The 19,628-nt window shown below is 46.5% G+C and overlaps 1 protein-coding gene across 2 annotated transcripts in view; it reads left to right on the top strand.

Annotated features, from left to right (window-relative positions):
• The window catches only part of PRPF40A (pre-mRNA processing factor 40 homolog A), a 41,033-nt gene that overhangs the window by 16,968 nt on the left and 4,437 nt on the right, over window positions 1-19,628 (top strand). For both annotated transcript variants that reach the window (XM_069732950.1, XM_069732949.1), the window contains 9 exons: window positions 2,802-2,910; window positions 13,224-13,288; window positions 13,377-13,541; window positions 13,631-13,739; window positions 15,469-15,619; window positions 16,780-16,913; window positions 17,025-17,139; window positions 17,244-17,335; window positions 17,957-18,073. In XM_069732950.1, the coding sequence (XP_069589051.1) occupies window positions 2,802-2,910; window positions 13,224-13,288; window positions 13,377-13,541; window positions 13,631-13,739; window positions 15,469-15,619; window positions 16,780-16,913; window positions 17,025-17,139; window positions 17,244-17,335; window positions 17,957-18,073 (1,057 nt within the window). The remainder of the gene's footprint in view (window positions 1-2,801; window positions 2,911-13,223; window positions 13,289-13,376; window positions 13,542-13,630; window positions 13,740-15,468; window positions 15,620-16,779; window positions 16,914-17,024; window positions 17,140-17,243; window positions 17,336-17,956; window positions 18,074-19,628) is intronic.

Below are 19,628 nucleotides of genomic sequence, written 5' to 3'. Positions count from 1 at the left end.
GTCACTCCAATGGTGGATGCTCCGATCCTCTCTCCTCCAAGGGAGGTCCTTCCTCCCAGTCCATTGGCTGGTAGTCACTACCAACGCTAGCCTCCTAGGCTGGGGTGCGGTTTTTTTGCCATCACACTGCGCAGGGAACTTGGACTCCTCACGAGTCCCGTCTCCCCATCAATATCCTGGAGATACGTGCGATTTGACTATCCCTAAAGCGGTTCCATCATCTCCTAGCAGGCCGCCCCATCCGTATCCAGTCGGACAATGCCACGTCTGTTGCTTATATAATCCATCAAGGGGAAAACCGCAGCAGATCTACAATGCGCGAGGTAGAGCACATCCTTCACTGGGCCGAAAACAACCACTCGGTCATATCGGCCGTTCACATTCCAGGAGTGGAGAATTGGGCCGTGGATTTCCTCAGCCGGCAAGGTCTTGCCTCAGGAGAGTGGTCTCTCCATCAGGACATATTCCATCAAATCTGCCTTCGTTGGGGTACTCTGGACGTAGACTTGATGGCTTCCTGGTTCAATGCCAAGGTACCTCAGTTTGTAGCCCGGTCCCGGGACCCCAGTGCAATCGGGGCGGACGCGCTAGTCCTTCCTTGGAGTCAGTTTTCCCCCCTGCCCCTGCTTCCCAGAGTAATCAGGAAGATCAGGGCAGAGGGTGTCCAAGTGATTCTCATCGCCCTGGATTGACCTCGCAGGGTGTGGTATGCAGAGCTGGTCCAGCCCCTCGCAGACGTTCCTTGGCGCCTACCAGATTGTCCAGATCTACTTTCTCAGGGCCCAGTTTAGCACCAGAACTCAGGGGCCCTGTGTTTGACGGCATGGCTGTTGAATCCTGGGTTCTGACTCAAGCGGGTTTTTCCCGTGAGGTAGTTTCCACCTTGATCAATGCCCGAAAGCTGGTGTCATCGCGGATCTACCATCGGATCTGGATGATCTTCTTCGATTGGTGCAGAAGCAGAGGTTGCCCTCTGATGGTTTTCAGCATCCCTACCATCCTGGATTTCCTCCAATCCGGTCTGGACTTGGGGCTTTCGCCGAGTTACCTTAAAGGGCAGCTCTCGGCCTTGTCAGTCCTTTTTCAACGAAAAATCGCTTCCAAGCCTCAGGTCAGAACGTTTTTTCAGAGAGTCTCTCACGTGGTGCCTCCCTACAGAGCGCCTCCAGAGGCTTGGGACCTTAATCTGGTCCTAGGTGTCCTACAGGAATCTCCCTTTGAGCCGTTGCAGGACACACCACTATCTCTTCTTTCATGGAAGGTGACCTTCCTCGTCGCTATTACCTTGATCAGACGAGTCTCGGAGTTGGCTGCTCTTTCCTGTCGGACGCCATTCCTTTATGTTCCACCGAGACAAGGTGGTCCTCAGACCGTCCCCTTCTTTCCTCCCAAAAAGGTGGTGTCTTCCTTCCACCTCAATGAAGATATCGTACTTCCGTCTCTTTGCCAGACTCCAACGCACCACGTGGAGAAGGCTCTTCGCTCCTTGGATCTTGTCAGAGCTCTCATTAAGTACATGTCCAGGACGGCATCCTTTCGTCCGACGGATGCTCTGTTCGTGCTCCCGGCGGGACACCGGAAGGGACTGGCCGCTTCTAAGTCGACAATCGCCAGATGGATTCAGTCGACCATTCAAGAGGCTTACCGTGTCAGAGGCAAGCCTATCCCTGCGGGCCTCAGGGCACACTCCACTCGGTCGGTGGGTGCTTCCTGGGCCATTCGGAATCAAGCGTCTGCAGAGCAGGTTTGCAAAGCTGCGACCTGTTGTAGCCTGCACACCTTTTCAAAGCATTAGAATGTCCATACTCAGGCATCCTCAGATGCAAGCCTGGGTAGGCGTATTCTGCAGGCAGCGGCTGCGCACCTGTAGACAGCAGGTGCCAAAGGTTTACACTGTTGGGTTGTTATTCCCCACCCAGGGACTACTTTTAGACATCCCACGGTCCATTGTGTCCCCCAATGAGGCGATGGAGAAATGGGGATTTTTGTGTACTCACCGTAAAATCCTTTTCTCCGAGCCGCTAATTGGGGGACACAGCACCCACCCTTGTTTTTGGCTTGTTGCCTATGATGAGTGTTTTAGTTTTTGACATGTTGTTACTACAGTTAAATCTTGTTAATCTCCTACTGCTTGGCTACGAACTGGTATTATCCGGAGCCAGTGGGCGGTGTATACTGGAGAGGAGGAGCTAACCCTTTTTGTATTTACTTAGTGTCAGCCTCCTAGTGGCAGCAGCAGACACCCACAGTCCTGTGTCCCCCAATGAGTGGCTCGGAGAAAAGGATTTTACGGTGAGTACACAAAAATCCCTATTTTGCTATTATGGGCTAATCTGAAGGATATGCGGTTATTGTAGTCCTCTTTAACCCTTTAACGTGTGTATTGTGGAATAAATTAATACATGAGCAAAAAGATTCGTACTACTCTGGTCTATTGTCTACCTCATTGTTCTCTGGCATTCGGACTGGGCCACTGCAAAATTACTCTGCACTAATAATACAGTATCCTGGGCGCCTCCTGCGTCCTTTCGGCCAAGAAAGTTCACACTGCCCTGGTGCGGTGGCCTCAGACTACTGAAGTAGAGACCGGACCAGGGCAATGTGAATCTTTTTTTGCTCATCTCTAGTTATTTAACTTGTCTATGACCAAAAGGTACATAGCAAATTGTGAATCAATCTTGCCAAATTTGTCTTCATCTGCAAATGGTCTGCAGATAAATTTCTCCTGGTAAGCTGTATGGAAGAGACACTTCACTGAATCTCATGTCATAATGAATTCTATAATGTATTTATTTCTTTAGCTCGGTGTCTCTAGAAGAACCTGAAGAGGAAAAAGCACCCAAGAAAACCTACACTTGGAACACGAAAGAGGAAGCCAAACAAGCATTTAAAGAGCTCCTAAAAGAAAAGGTGATCACTGAGTTAGAGAGTTATTACTTTATCATAAAGTGACTATCTCTTTGTGAGTAGCATGAGTCCGACCCTGCTACCCCTACAAGTTTTTACTATCTGATTAGGTGCAGACAAGCGTATTTCTTTCTCGCTTCATTGGGGGACACAGGTAACCATGGGTGTATGTTGCTGTCGCTAGGAGGATGACAGTATGCAAATAAGGAAACGTTGACTCCTCCTTGCCAGTATACACCCTCCGACAGGCACAATTCAACTCAGTTTTTGCTTAGTGTCTGTAGGAGGCGGACTTGGATCTAACCACCAGATCTGCATTATTTTCTTTTACAGGGGTTTTTGTGTTTTATTAATCATTTCCCTTTCTCTTTCAGATTCACTTCTTCAGGTAACAGGGTGCAGCTCTCACCCTGTTTTTCCCACATTTAAGCGACCGAGAGAGCAGTGTGGTACTCCCCGCATTGCCCACTCTCGGACCCGCTGGCAGGACTTCGTCCTCTGTCACCCTTATGGGTGTTTCAGGGTGACTTCTTCGTGGCCACTCCTCGCCTTTTCCCCTCCTCACCCCTCTCCTCGGAAAGGGCTGAGAGAAAGATGGTGGTCATCTATGGTGACCTCCCCCCTTCTCGTAAGGGGTTAACGCCGTTTTCTGCACCGTCCAGAGAAGGTGCGGGAAGGAGGATCTTACTCTCAGGACCCTCTTCTTCTCCGAGGGATTCTGAAACGATCCTCCGGCACCAAGGAGCCGGATTCAAGCAAGGTAGTTTTCCCAATCACAAAGAGTTTGAAAATACTACCTCTAGACACTGGGAACAACCCGGAAAACGTTTTCCAGGAAGAAAGCGTCTGGATATCTTGTACCCCTTTTAATCCAGACCTAGTCAGCAAATGGTCTGATTCCCCTAAGGTAGACCCGCCTGTCTCTTCTCTATCCTCGCAGACAGTTCTGTCTATCCCTGACGCAGCGTCTCTTAAGGATGCTGCGGACAGGCAAATTGAGGCTTTAACCAAATCAGCCTTTGAGGCGTCTGGCGCCTCTCTGCCCGAATTTTGCCTCCTCTTGGGTGGCGAAAGCCGTGTCTGTTTGGGCCAAGATACTTCTCACGGGTATCGTTGCTTCGGCTCCTTCGGAGGAACTAGCTGATTTAGCACCAGATTGCACACGCGGGGAAATATCTGTTAAATGCCTCCTTGGATGCGGCTGCTTGTTCCGCAAGAGCAAACAGCAACATCATTGCCATTCGCCGTGTCTTTTTGGCTGAAAGTGTGGAACGCTGACCCCGCTTCTAAAAAGTCTCTCACTGGTCTTCCGTTCCAGGGCTCCAGGCTCTTCGGCACTAAGCTAGACCAGATTATCTCCGACGCTACAGGTGGAAAGAGCACCTCTCACCCTCAATCCAGGCCTAAGCGCCCCTTTAATTGGACCCCAGTCCTTCCTGCCCTTCTCCTTCTCTGGCGGTTCCTCCCAGCAGGAGCGTTCTTCTGCTCAGGGGGAACGGAGAAAACCTTCCTTCAGGCCTACCTCTCACTGGAGGGCTAAGAGCTGCTCCTCTAAACCTTCCGGATCTCGCAGCCACAGATTCTCTTCAAAATGACGGGTCACCCCCACCTGGAAATCTTTCCAGGGTGGGAGGCAGTCTTCTTCTGTTCAGAGGCTTGGTTATCGGTAGTCGACGACGCCTGGGTCAAGGAGATCGTCACACTCCCGTTCGGCCTAGTGTCCGCCCCCAGGGTCTTTACGAATCCTCTGCCTCTACGGCTCTGTATGAAAGTTCTAGGGAAGATGGTCGCTTCCATGGAAGCAGTACCTTACGCTCAAGTTCACTCTCGCCCTCTCCAGCTGGCTCTCCTGTCTGCCTGGGACAAGAACCCACTTTCCCTAGATCGCCCAATTCGCCTTCCTCTCAATGTGAGAAAGTCTCCTACTTGGTGGATGCTTTCCGCCTCCATCCTGCGTGGGAGGTCATTTCTCCCCCTCCGCTGGCAGATCATCACCACCGACGCCAGTCTTCAGGGGTGGGGTGCAGTCTTTCTCCATCACACAGCGCACGGTCGCTGGAAGGTTCAGGACCCTTCTCCCCATCAATCTCTTGGAGATCAGGGTGATTTTCCTCGCCCTCCTTTGCTGGCAGCCCCTCCTCGCGGGAAATCTGGTCCGCGTTCAGTCGGACAACGCCGTGGCTTACATAAACCATCAGGGAGGGACTCGCAGCAAGTAGATCATGAGGGAAGTGTCAAACATTCTACGCTCGGCAGGGAACCACGTTCCCGCCATCTCAGCTGTCCACATTCCAGGGGTGGACAATTGGGAAGCCGACTTCCTCAGCCGTCAGGACCTCGCGTCAAGCGAGTGGTCTCTCCATCCCACCGTCTTCAACCAAATATGTCAGAGATGGGGAGTTCCAGATGTTGACCTAATGGCCTCCCGAACGAACCACAAGGTTCCCCAGTATGTAGCCAGGTCTTGGGACCCGATGGCCGTCTGTTGCGACGCCCTGGTGATCTCGTGGGCCCAGTTCCACATGCCCTATCTTTTTCCTCCTCTTCCCTTGATCCCAAGGGTTGTAAAAAAGATAAAGGCAGAGAGGATCCCCGTTCTCTTAATAGCTCCAGATTGGCCTCGGAGGGCCTGGTATGCGAAGCTAGTGAACATGCTATCGAACGTCCCCTGGAGACTCCCAGACCGTCCGCATCTTTTATTGCAGGGGCCCCTCTTCCACCCGAATTCTCGGTTTCTGAATTTAATGGTATGGCCGTTGAGGCCGCCGTCCTAAGGGACGCAGGTTTTTCTCACAGCGTCATACAGACCATGATAAAAGCTAGGAAAGCGGCTTCTCGCATCTATCATAGATGTTAGAAGGCCTTTTTCCGATGGTGCGATGACAACAGCTTGTTCCCTATGGTTTTTTCCCTTCCTTCAGTGCTTGGCTTCCTTTAAACGGGTCTCGATTCGGGCCTTTCTTTGAGTACGTTAAAGGGCCAGGTCTCCGCCCTGTCTATCCTTTTCCAAAGGTACCTAGCTTCCCTTCCACAAGTCAGGACCTTCCTCCAAGGTGTTGCCCAAATAGCGCCTCCTTATCATTCCTCGGTTGAGCCATGGGATTTCAGCCTCGTTCTCGGCGCCCTCCAACGCACGCCTTTTGAACCAATCCAGGACATTTCCTTTTCTCTCCTATCTTGGAAGGTGGCCTTCCTGGTCACCATCACCTCTATTAGGAGGGTATCCGAGTTGGCATTATCCTGCCGTTCTCCTTTCCTGATTCTGCACCAGGACAAGTTAGTCCTGTGGCCTGTTCCTTCCTTTCTACCAAAAGTAGTTTTGGCTTTTCACATCAACAAGGACATCGTCCTTCCTTCCTTGTGCCCTTCCCCGGTCCATCCCTTGGATACATTTCTCCACAAGCTGGATTTGGTCAGGGCTATCCGAGTCTATCTTGCCAGAACTGCTTCTTTTTGCCAGTCAGATCCTCTGTTTGTCGTCTCTGAAGGATGTCGAAATGGGCTCCCCGCTTCTAAATCCACTATTGCTCGTTGGATTCGTTTGGCGGTTCTGGAGGCATACCATGTTCAGGATAAACAGCCTCCTCCTGGGGTGAGGGCTCACTCTACCCGGGCTGTGGGAGCCTCTTGGGCCGTTCGTCACCAGGCTTCGGCTTTGCAGGTTTGCAAAGCTGCAACCTTGTCGTCCCTTCACACCTTCGTAAGGTTCTACAAGGTGCACACTCGGGCTTCTGCGGATGCAGGCCTGGGTAGGAAGATACTGCAGGCGGCGGTTTCCCACCGGCTGACCTAAGTCTTCTTTTCTCAAACAATTTTTTTTTCCCACCCTTGGGACTGCTTTTGGACATCCCATGGTTACCTGTGTCCCCCAATGAAGCGAGAAAGAAAGGGATTTTTGGTTCTTACCGTAAAATCTTTCTTGGAGCCTCCATTGGGGGACACACGTGCCGTTGTTTTGGGTTGGTACATAGGTTTAGTTCCTTATACTTACTCCTGCAACTGCTTTAGCACCAACTGAGTTGACTTGTGCCTGTCGGAGGGTGTATACTGCCGAGGAGGAGTTAACGTTTCCTTATTTGCATAGTGTCAGCCTCCTAGCGACAGCAGCATACACCCATGGTTACCTGTGTCCCCCAATGGAGGCCCCAAGAAAGAGATTTTACGGTAAGAACCAAAAATCCCTCTTTTCATTCTGAGGTTGATAAGAAAAAAACATTTGATTGTGCACAAACCAATGTTAGTCTATCCTACATCGGGCAGAGTCTGAAGGCAACATTTGCTTCATACACGAGTTAGATTCAATATTCGGATAGCACTCGGCCACACTGCACTCTGATGACATCTGAGTGCAGACCTATTTCTGTGCCTCAAGATTAAAAAAATTTTTTTCTTCTCATCCGAGATATTTGGAACCACCCATGCTTGTGCTCTGATCAGTCTTTGATCAGAATGTGATTTGCATTATCAACCTGATTCTCTCATTTGAGAGTCTACACTCATCTGCACCTGCCCTTGAATGTATCATTGCTGCAGATGCACAAGCAGTGAGGGTCCCAGCAATTGGACACATAGGGCTCGGTGAGGTGACACTGATGGCATGTTGTCAATTCATACTAAATGTGGTAAACACCTGTAAGGGGCCATAGCACTGATCCAGCGCTGCCACTAGGAGGCTGACACTAAGTGATACAAAGAAAGTTCTCTCCTCCCCTGCAGTATACACCCTCCTGCTGGCTCTCAGCTAACCAGTTCTTGCTTAGTGTCTGTAGGAGGCACATGGGTCTGGTTCAGACCCCAACGTTTTTATTTTATTTTTTACTTTTCTGCAAATTTTAATTTTTTAATTAACAGAGTGAAGGGGTGACGGATCCTTTCAAGGTTCCGATCTCCCCCGAATCATCAACAGGCGAGAATGTAGAGTATACCTCCCCGTACCCTCTCCTGCGACGTGGGAAGCCATGCCTGAGCTCACTTCAGGGGCGACGGTTCCTTCCCGATCTCCCCACACCAGCAGCAGGCGACCACATGGAGTGTTGCCTCCATGTATCCTCTCCTGGAGCCAGGCCTAATGCCGGACAACTGGCCCTGTCCACCCGGGCACTGAACTCCGTGGCTGTACAGAGGCCCCTCTCTATGGCGTCCGAGCAGCCCCCACTGTCCCACCACTGTGAAAGCGGATGGCACAAAGAGGCGGACGGTTCCTCTCCACCTCCCTAAAAAAGGGATGGTGGATTGAGGTTTATCCCTCTATCCCTGCACCTGCAGCAGAACAGTAGAGTGCGCGTGCTTTCTCGGCGCTGAAACCCAGTCACCGCGGCGGCTCCATCCCGGGACGTGCACCGATTGTGAGTGGATCAGCGATGGGCCTCTGCAGTTGGATATTCACATGTTGACAGGCAGCCTCAGCTTCCCTGTGGCCCACCTCCCGGCTTGGGCCTATTCATGGAAGTCACGAGACTCTGCCCACATCACGTCTGTGGCCCCGCCTCTCGCTCTATGCGAGACTTAACCACCTCTGCAACTCCCGGTGGCCATCTTGGTCCACCCTGCCGACACACAGCACGCGATGGTTTTGTATTTTAAAGGGCCACAGCGACTCTGCATCCGGGTAAGGAAGTACTGCTCTCTTCCCCTGCATCTTCCCCCTGTGCTTAACATGACCAGTATTAACCGGTCTTAAAGGCACATGACCAGTATTCCCTGGTCTTAAAGGCGCATGACCAGTATTCCCCGGTTTTAAAGGCACATAACCAGTATTCCTGGTCTTGACCTTCGTCTTGATGCATAATTTTATATTAACAGGCTGCAGAGGTACAATTGTACCTTCATATATACCTCCACTGTGATATTTGGCCAATATATTCTGGACCAAAACTGCAGAGATGTCACGAAATTTCAGCCCTCTACGGCTTTTCGAAAAAAAGTTATTGCAATTTTAAAAAACTGAATAGTTACAATTGTACCTAGTCAGCCGGCACGTGACCAGCATTCCCTGGTCTTAAGGGCACATGACCAGCATTCCCTGGTCTTAAGGGCACATGACCAGCATTCCCTGGTCTTAAGGGCATATGACCAGTCCGAAACCGGTCACCCTAAATGAGCTCAGGAGCCCTCCGCCGCCAATCCCAGCTTATCCCAGAGTACCTAGTTCCCTGAGTGGGTCACTGCCGCAACCCATGGATTCTCTGACAGGAGATTGAATCCCTCTGTGAACCCTCTGTGGCTCGGAGTGCTCGCAGGACCAATATAGATGGTCTCTTTCCTTCAGGCTAGCAGGGGCCGCAAGTATTCTAGAAACGTACACGCGTCTAGAAAACGGAAGTTTCATTTCCTGATTTGCTGAGAACAAGTCTCTGAATATGGATCTAATATTGCCTTGGTTTTGGACTCCAGAACTTCAGAAAAGGATGAATTCGCCTATTTATATCATCAACCAATCTCTGTAGATTGACGAGGACGTCGGTTCCACTCTAGATCGCACAGCGTCCCTCATGAGGAAACTAAACTCCCTCGCAGAGCGTCTGCCATTCACCCGGACAGGGAGCGTCTGGATTAGCGATCCAGTGGACAGAAACCTCTGCAAGAGCGGTATCCTTTTTCAGCCAATATGCAAACACGTGGGGTGTTCCCTCCACGTATTCCCACCTAAGACGTGAGATGCCATGCCTGGTCTGATTCTTAAGGGCGATGGGTCCTTTTAAAGGACACCGATCTCCCCACACCAGCAATAGATGAGCACATGGAGTGTCACCTCCATGCATCCTCTTCTACAGCCAGGCCTAACACCGGACAACCAGCCCTGTCCACCCAGGGACCTTAACTCTGTACAGAGGCTCGGTTTTTTTTTTTTTTTTGCGTCCGAACACGCCCTTTGCATCTCCACTATTTAACAGATGATGCAAGAAGGCGGACGATCCCTTTCCACTTCCCTGTTAAGAGGATGGTGGATCGAGGGTTCATCATTTTAACTCCGCACAGTCAAAAGAGAGCGGCAATAGTAAGAGACGGTTTTTCCTAGCCTTCTGCATGCAGCCGTGCATTCTACCACTTGGCATATTAACCGGGTAAAATCTCCTGTGGTATACCTACCAGTATCCTTACCCGATGGATCATCAATTAAAAATACAACCGACTGTCAGGTAGCTAATCTAGTTCGTTCCGTCTTGCGGCCTCCAGTTCAGCGCTCTACCCTCCCTTAGCTGCCGCATGTGTTGCTAGAGCAATGGTCTCTTAGTCAGAGACCTTAACTATTTTGATTTCCTATAGACCCAACCCGCAGTGGATCAGTTGTCCAGGACAGTCTAGATCTAAGGTATCTTGGTTCCAAAATGGGGACCGAAAAGGAAGACCTACCCTGAACCTCAAACTTCTACCAAGCTTGACAAGGTCCCTCTTCTTCGAATGGAGTTCTCCCGCTCAGCCATTACTTCAACGGAAAAAGGGGGAGTTTCTGGCATCCACCGACATTCGGGATGCTTACCTTCACATTCCTATGTTTCTCCCTCTTCAAAATTCCTTCGCTTTCGCAAACAGCATTTTCAAATCACGACCTTGTCCTTCGGCCTTGCTACCGCACCGAGTGTTTTCGGGGGTTATGGCGGTTGTCATTTTCCTCTTGCACCCTAGAGGCGTGGTCGTCCTGCCCTATCTCCTCTTCCTGATGAGTCTTCGGCGCTAGCAGCTCTGTTCTTTCAGACCTTTTTTCCTTATTACCATCAAGGCAGGGTTGCCCTCAGGCCATCCCTGTCCCTTGTTACCAAGGTGATATTGTATTCCCACAGTTGAGGGCTTCGTTCTTCCCTCATCGCTTTCGGCACCAGTCCACATAACAGAATGGCTTCCCCATATTCTGGACGTGGTGAGTGCTCTGAGTAGGTATGTCTCGAGGATGGCGTCCTTTCGAAGGTTGGACACTTTATTTGGGCTACTTCACTGTAAGAGGACTGCTTTCTGACAGTTACAGGAAGGGTTTATCCATTTCATCGGCCATGTTGGCTTGTGGATTTGTTACACCATCCAGGAATCCTTCCGTGTTAGATGTCAGCCTATCTCCCTGTCTATCGAGATTTCTTGGATTCTAGGCACCAGGCGTCGGCACAGCACGACTGCAAGCTTGCGGGTTCGTCCAGTCTACATGCATTCTTGAAGCACTATAATTCCCAGACTTTCACAGATGTGAGTCTGGGCAGGCGGACTCTGCAGGCCGCGGTGTCGCATTTGTAAGTAGCGGTTACACAGGGCCTGATCTGATGTTGCCCCCAACCAGGGACTGCTTTGGGACGTCCCACGGTCTGTGTCCCCCAATGAAGTATAGGAGAAATAGGGATTTTTGTGTACTCACCGTTAAATCTTTTTCTCCGAACCATTCATTGGGGGACACCGCACCCACCCTATTAGCTTGTGCTTGTTTTATAATTTGACATGCTATGCTCTCATATATATAATGTGACATGCTATATGCTCATATGTTATTGATCTCCTGCTGCTTTTGCACGGAACTGGTTAGCTGAGAGGGTTCCCTGAAAATTACCCACATGAAAATTGCCCACAAGGAAAATTGCCCACATGGAAAATTGCCAATTGCAGCATCACAAAGTTTCAGATCTATGATATTTGAGTTGAAAGGTGAGGATGTTCACATGATGTGTGATCAACTTGTGATTTACAGCTGACCTAGTGCAAAACTGCAAACATGCTGAAGATCTGTGGTTTGTAGCAGTCTGTCATTATCAGCAATAGATGGATCTAGTCTGCTCTCCTCTCACTGATTCTGCCTTACTCCTCCCACCGGCCCAGAACAGCAGCACAATGCATGCATGCAGAAACAGCAGCAGTGTGATCCAGAGGAGCCATCACTGCTATCAGTGCCCACAAAAGAATCCCTGTATTATCTATGGAGTTACATGGGACTGCAGGTCAGATCTAATACTTTATCTCAGTGGGTGCCCACCAAAAGCAGGGTGCTGCTGGCTGAGATAGATGGTCCTGGAAGCCCAGAAGGCACTGCAGAAAGATGAGATTCTGTCAGAATCTGTCAGAGGAGCGGAAGTGTCATAGCAGCACTGCTCTCCCATTGACTTCAGTGGCAGTGAATCTGGGGCCTGCACTTCCTTCGCTGTCCACTTATGACTACCAAGAGTAAGAGTGAACAGACCCTACATAGTCATGTATCATACACATATACTGCAGGTGCAGGCAGGCATAGGATGGAAGGAAATGCAGAGTGGATTTGAATAAGGGTCTCTAGGCCCAGACACCACACAGAGTGGAATAAGGGTCTCTAGGCCCAGATACATCACAATGAGAATGGAATTATTGTTAGCACAGTGGAATGACCACTCCTAAGAACAGAATCCGTACTCTGGGACTAGGGATGAGTGAACCGAACCTGTAGAACCTGGAGAAGTAAACTGAGCCCAAAGACCTTTGTTGAAATCCATTCTGCAGACATTTTTCTGTGCTGCAGAGCATCTCACCTATAATTCTATACTATTTTCTGTTCTGCAGAGCATTTAACCTATATCTCTTTGCTATTCTGTCCTGCAGAGCATCTCACCTATAATTCTATATTATTCTGTCCTGCAGAGCATCTCACCTATAATTCTATACTATTTTCTGTTCTGCAGAGCATCTCACGTATACCTGCATACTATCCCCCTGTCCTGCAGAGCATTTAACCTATATCTCTTTGCTATTCTCTGTCCTGCAGAGCATCTCACCTATAATTCTATATTCTTCTGTCCTGCAGAGCATCTCACCTATAATTCTATATTATTATTCTGCCCTGCAGAGCATCTCATATATATCTGCATACTATCCCCCTGTCCTGCAGAGCATTTAACCTATAGGTCTTTCCTATTCTGTCAGAGAGCTGCAGAGCATCTCACCTATAATTATTATTCTGCCCTGCAGAGCATCTCATGTATACATGCATATACTATCCCCCTGTCCTACAGAGCATTTAACTTATAATTCAGCCTGTGGGCAATCTTCTGTGGGCATTCTTCACCTTGCACCTCAAATATCATGGATCTGAAACTTTGTGATGCTGCAATTGGCAATTTTCCATGTGGGCAATTTTCCTGTGGGCAATTTTCCTGTGGGCATTTTTCTGGTCACCAGCTGAGAGCCAGCAGGAGGGTATACACTGCAGAGGAGGAGCTAACTTTGTATCACTTAGTGGCAGCAGCATACACCACACGGTCTGTGTCCCCCAATGATTGGCTCGGAGAAAAGGATTTTACGGTGAGTACACAAAAATCCCTATATTGAGCAAGTAACTCCATCGTTTTTTTTTTTCGTTTTTTTTTTTGCAGCGAGTGCCGTCCAATGCGTCCTGGGAGCAAGCCATGAAAATGATCATTAACGATCCCAGATACAGGTAACGTTAAAGCAGAAGTTGGGAAAAAATCAGGTCACTTATGGGTGTGGATGCTTTCTTCATGCATTTTTTTTTTTCTTCTCTCTAGCGCCCTGGCAAAATTAAGTGAGAAAAAACAAGCGTTTAATGCTTACAAAGTTCAGACTGAAAAAGAAGAAAAAGAGGATGCCAGGGTGAAATATAAGGAGGCAAAAGAAAATTTCCAGAGGTTTCTAGAAAACCACGATAGGATGACCTCCACCACCCGATACAAGTAAGAGCGGAGCAAATACATTTATTTTCCTTTTGTGCTGTACACTGAACCTGTCAGAGTAATCCAATTTTCTTTTTCTTGTCAATCAGAAAAGCAGAGCAGATGTTCACAGAGTTAGATGTCTGGAATGGAATTTCTGAACGTGACCGGCTTGAGATCTATGAAGATGTCTTGTTCTATCTAGCAAAAAAAGAAAAGGTGAGACTGGAACATTGAAAAAAAAAAAATCTGTCTTATTATCTGGGGAAAGAACTCGTAGAATAGGATCTTGTGGGCTCAGTACACAGCATTTCGTTACTTTTTTTTGCTCTGTGATTTTTGAGTAAAACATAAGTAAAATCCTGACAGTTCCTTTTTATCTTTGTCTTTCTGATAATATTTCTGCTCATAATTGGCTTGTTGTGGGGATATGGTATAGTTTGGATACCTGTTTGGATTGCATGTTGTGTCCGGGTTGTCCAGGATTAGAAAATCATGGCTGCTTGTGTTTCAGATACATGGCCTTCCCGTAGCTTTTGTCTGACAGTGCAATTTAGCCCCTTCAAAGTCAATGAAGCTGAGATGCAATACCATTCATTACCAATGGCCAGGGGTGGCGCTGCTTCTGAAAGAAGGCAGCAGTGTTTTGTTTTTTAATCTTTAAAACATTTTGAAACCATTAATATCTGTGTACAGTGGCTTTTATAATGTATTTAATTTGGAGCTGCTTTGTGGGGTGGGGGTGGGGGGCTTTGGGATCGAAGGGGGCTGTGTGAAGGGGGAGGGGGGGGGAAATACTCTATATTGAAAATGTAACATGTTAATTGCCTTGTTATTCTTAATAAAAATTTATTTGAATAAAAAAAAATGTATTTAATTTGAAATGTAATAACTTAAAGGGATTGTCCAAATATTTTGTAAATGTGACCCAAAGCAGAGAATTAAATTTTTGCACTGACTCTTCTTTCCCCCATCGCTCAATGAGTACCTTTCTGTGTCTGGAAGCGATTAATATTCTTACCAATTGCACGTGGCTGCTGCAGACAATCCGCGATTGAAGGCAGCCCCTTTAAAATGATATTCCCATATTAAGTTGATGGCACACTGATAAGATAATGTCATCGCTTTATGGTTGTCCAAGCTGGAGGCAGACACCCCACATTGCAGGGAACACTGCACCAAACTAGCGCTGCACTCTTCTTCCTGAGGATAAATGGGTCAGAGACCCACTGAACATAAGGCGATGTAAAAGCAATATGCCGTCACTCCTCATGGAGTGCAGGCTTTTAAAGGTGGATTTCCACTACATTGATATTGAGAAGATGATCCGAAGGATAAGTCGCCAATATCAGACCTGTTGGGGTCTGACACCCCCTACTGATAAGATGTTATCACAATTGACAGCTGCCATATTTTCTTCAATCTCGCACTCTCCTGTGATCCCAGAATTCCCCAGTAAAATATTAATAATTTATGAGAAGGAAAAAAACACCTTTTTAAATGTCAAGGTTATCAATGTTTTGAAAAATCTGCAACTCTCAGTAGAACTTTTTATTTAATACTACAGGGAAATTAATACAAACGCTAATGTAATGTGATGATATAACCTTTGTAATCGGATTTGTAGCAGCGAATGAAAATCTAGAACCAGTGACGTTCGGCAGCACTTAAGGCGCCTTCATAGCTTTTTTGCTATAGTGTAACTGAAGGCAGGAAATACCCGTCCCACCCGAGACAAAAAGGCCCCTCTGTCTAATGGTTGTAATCACGTGTTCGCCTTTCTGCTTTCCTTGTGACCTTTGGAGGTCATTATATGAATGTACCTCTGCCAGCAGGTATTAATTGGTCACCACTGTGAACGCTATATGTTGTATCATTTATAGTATTTTAATTTTATTTTTGTTCCTTGCAATCGTGCATTTCTGTTGTTTCTCTGCGACTTTTCCAGGAGCAAGCGAAGCAGCTGAGGAAGCGGAACTGGGAGGCTTTAAAGAACATCCTGGACAACATGGCGAATGTAACCTACTGTACCACTTGGTCAGAAGCCCAGCAATACCTTATGGACAACCCTACGTTTGCTGAAGATGAAGAACTTCAGAGTACGTAAAATGCAGCTACATGCAGACATGTCGCTGAGAAATAAACCCCTTGTGATGTAGTTCAGTATTTGCAGGAACCACGACAGATCCAGATCAGTGTTAAAAATATTACGTTGGAATCTTTGCTTACCATGTTCACTTGACTGTTATGCAGGAGTTCATTGGAAAACCACAAGGATCTAGAGTGACCAGGAATGGATGTATCACAATGAGCGAATAACGGAGCCATGGCAAACAAAGTAAACATTTTATTTTTTTTCTGCTAACAAGTGTGTTCCAGCACCACACCAGTGCCTTTTTGTAGGTTAAAAAAAGCCACATTTAAAAAAACAAAAAAAAAAAACAAACGTGTTGGTTAATGAAAAACCTTACTTTGATTGCCAAGCCTCGTTCATTCCCCCAGCAGAGCTTGCTCATCGTGATACATCCATTCTTGATAACTCTACATCTGGAAGATCTAATTTTTCCAGCCATGAGCAGTGGTGTTCCATGCTTCTTTAGGTGTTGTGCCTTGCAAAATACCTCCAGGTGAGCGCTACCACCACTTTTCACCCCCTCCTTCCTCTATGGTATTGCCCTGTTGTGTGCTCTTCTGTCCTTATTCAGATTGCCTCAAAGACATAGAGTTGTCCTTTCTATTTGTAACAATGGTATCCCATAAATAACGTTTATCTCATACACACAGGATACGATCGCTATGAGTCTGGCTGTGGAGACCCCATTGATCCAGATAACTGGAGGCCCAAAGTCCATTGTATGAATGAAGCATTATTGATCACGTGCGGCCACTACTCCGTTAACTATCTAGAAGGGATTGTTGACATGAGCATTTTTGTTCCATATGTTAACCATGTGCCAAACAGACCAAAAAAAAGGATCAGTTTTCAGTTCAGACATCTCGATGAAAAATGTATATTCTTGCCAGCCTAGCTTTTATAGATTGGTAGTGGAGCTGTGCTAATTAACACTTCATTCAAACAGGGAACTTTAAGACCCCAGTTCTAGTGAACGGTCAGAGCTTTTGCGGCCGGTCAGTGAACATATTACTTCGCCATCACTTTCCAGTCAACGAAGCGTTCAAAGCAGAAACCTCTTTGTGGCGAGGGAATCTTTTTTTTTTTTTTATAATTCATTGTACTTGACGATTTTTTTTCCCTCAGATATGGATAAAGAAGATGCCTTAATATGCTTTGAAGAGCATATTCGTGCTTTAGAAAAGGAGGAAGAGGACGATAAGCAAAAGACTGTGCTACGGGAAAGACGGCGGCAGCGTAAAAACAGAGAATCTTTCCAGGTTAATAACCTCGAGCAGCTCTGTGTTTATTTCTTCACTATCACATCATTCCGAAACATTACTTCCTTTATTTATTTTTTTTGTTAAAATCTTGTGACTTTCTGGTTTCAGATATTTTTAGATGAATTGCACGAACACGGTCAGTTACATTCCATGTCGTCTTGGATGGAATTGTATCCTACCGTTAGCTCTGACATTCGCTTTGCCAACATGCTCGGTCAGCCAGGTGAGGAAGTAGGTGATTCTGCTCATGGTAAATTTAGCTTTGTTATATGGTTAGATTTTTTTTTTCCAGACTGTTATGTAAAATTACATGTTTTTTTTTTACAGGTTCCACAGCCTTAGATCTTTTCAAATTTTACGTGGAGGGTCTGAAAGCTAGATATCACGATGAGAAAAAAATTATCAAAGATATATTGAGGGTAGGTATTTGCCTTTTCTTTGATCTTAAAATGTTTTTTCCGACTTCATTATTAAGGGCATGTCAACAGAATTCACCATAAATGCTTTATAGAAGTGTGTCCCACTTATCCTACTCGACTCTTGTGGAGGACACCTCATCTGGGTGGAGAATGGATAGAGATGGCTCCACATGTTTACCGCTGCTCGTACTTCTACAATAGTTCACAAAGTTGTTGAGATTGGCAAAAAAAATGATGTGCTTCACTATTGTCCCTGATGATGGTTTGAGTCCCTGCATGTTCAGTCCATTCATTTCCAACTTCACAAGGAGATAGCGGAAATGTAACTCAAGTACTAAGGATAACAATACACAATGCAAATTTCCAAGGATAGATGTTCCACAATTGTTTTGCGTAACTTTAAAAAAAAAAAAAAACAGAACCTAGAATTTAGAATGTCAGGTTCCCCTAGTGATGTGGTTTTGACTCTGGTACCAAGTTGTATTAATACTACGACTTCCCTAGTTTCAAAGGAGCCAAATGCCGCCCCAGACCAACTGTTGAGGAGCACTGAAGTGTACAGGTTATGGTCCGGTCTCTTCTGGATGGATACATCTAACATAAACTTTGTTTGCTTTACAGGACAAAGGATTTGTGGTTGAGCTTCGCACGACGTTTGAAGACTTTGTTATGGTTATCAGTTCTACAAAAAGGGCCACAACGTTAGATGCTGGAAATATCAAGCTTGCTTTTAATAGTGTAAGTTACATAGGTTAGTCTGTAGATGTGTCAATATATGTTGCACTTTTTTATTTAGCAAATGTGTATGATGTATGCTGCGTTTTGTACGGGATATCTGTGTGTTGTATGTTGACCCTTTATTCTTGTCTGGTGTCCAGATACGTTTGTGTTTGTCTTTAGATGAGATCAATATACCAAATCAATTGTTGCACAGAATGACTGTTCAAACTAAGCACAGGCACTCGGTGAACCTTTGGCGTGACCAAACATTTCAGTGCATCTTCCCACTCTCGTTTTTCATCTGTCTCTGCCCTTCTCTGGAGATGGATGGAAAACAAGCAGATGAGAAGGTGCACTTAAATGTTTGGCAAAGGCAAGGGTGTGCCAAGTGCCTGTACTTGGTTTGAACAGTCATTTTGTGCTTTTAATTAACCCCTTTTCGACATCAGGCATAATAGTACGGCAATGTCAGACTCTCTCCCTTTGATGTTGGTTCTGGCAAATATCAGCTGTTTTGAACAGCTGACAAGTGCCTCTAACAGCCGCGGGTATAATCGCGATCCACCCGCGGCTGTTAACGCACACTTCCGGCAAGCACACCGTAAATCCTGCCCATCGGTGACCCCGTCAAGCGATCGCAGGTCACCGATGGGTCGGCATGACAACCAGAGGTCTCCAGCAGACCTCTATGATTGTTATTGCCGGATTGCGATTAGTGCCACCTGGTGGTCGGCGCTCCTAGCAAGTGAGCAAATCTGCTCCATACAAGCGATCTGATCACTGCCTGTATGTAGCAGAGACGATAGGGCTATGGCAGCTTCTAGTCTCCCATGTACACTATTGAAGCATGCCAAAAATAAAAAAAATATTAAAAATATAAAAGTTAAAATCACCCCCCTTTCGCCCTATTCAAGATAAAACAATAAAAAATATCAAACTTACACATATTTGGTATCGCCGCTTTCAGAATCGCCCGATCTGTTAATATAAAAAGAGTTAACCTGATCGTTGAACGAGAAAAAAAAAAGTAAAAATGCCAGAATTACTTTTTTTTTGGTAGCCGCAGCATTGCATTAAAATGCAATAACGGGCGATCAAAAGAACGTATCTGCACTGAAATGAAATGGTATCATTAAAAACGCTACAGGTATTTTAAAATGGCACAATTTCTTTTTTTCTTTTTACAAACTTTGGATTTGTTTTTCCCCACATAAAAAAAACCCAGACATGTTTGATGTCTATGAACTCGTAATGACTTGGAGAATCATAATGGCAGCTCAGGTTTAGCATTTAGCAAACTTGGTAAAAAAAAAAAAAAAACTCTGGGATTGCACTTTTTTTTTTGCAATTTTACTGCCCTTGGAATTTTTTCCCCACTTTCCAGTACACAGTATGTTAAAACCAATGGTGTCGTTCAAAAGTAAAGCTTGTCCTGCAAAAAACAAGGCCCCACATTGCCATTTTGACCAAAAAATAAAAAAGTTATGACTCTGGGAATAAGGGGAGCAAAAAATGAAAATGCAAAACCAAAAATACCTCTGGTCGTTAAGGGGTTAATAATACAGTTGCTTTA

The sequence above is a fragment of the Ranitomeya imitator genome, chromosome 7 (assembly GCF_032444005.1).
Source record: "Ranitomeya imitator isolate aRanImi1 chromosome 7, aRanImi1.pri, whole genome shotgun sequence".
Lineage (NCBI taxonomy): Eukaryota > Metazoa > Chordata > Amphibia > Anura > Dendrobatidae > Ranitomeya > Ranitomeya imitator.
The sequence above is the reverse complement of the archived record's forward strand: the minus strand, read 5'-3'. Positions and strand labels throughout refer to the sequence as shown.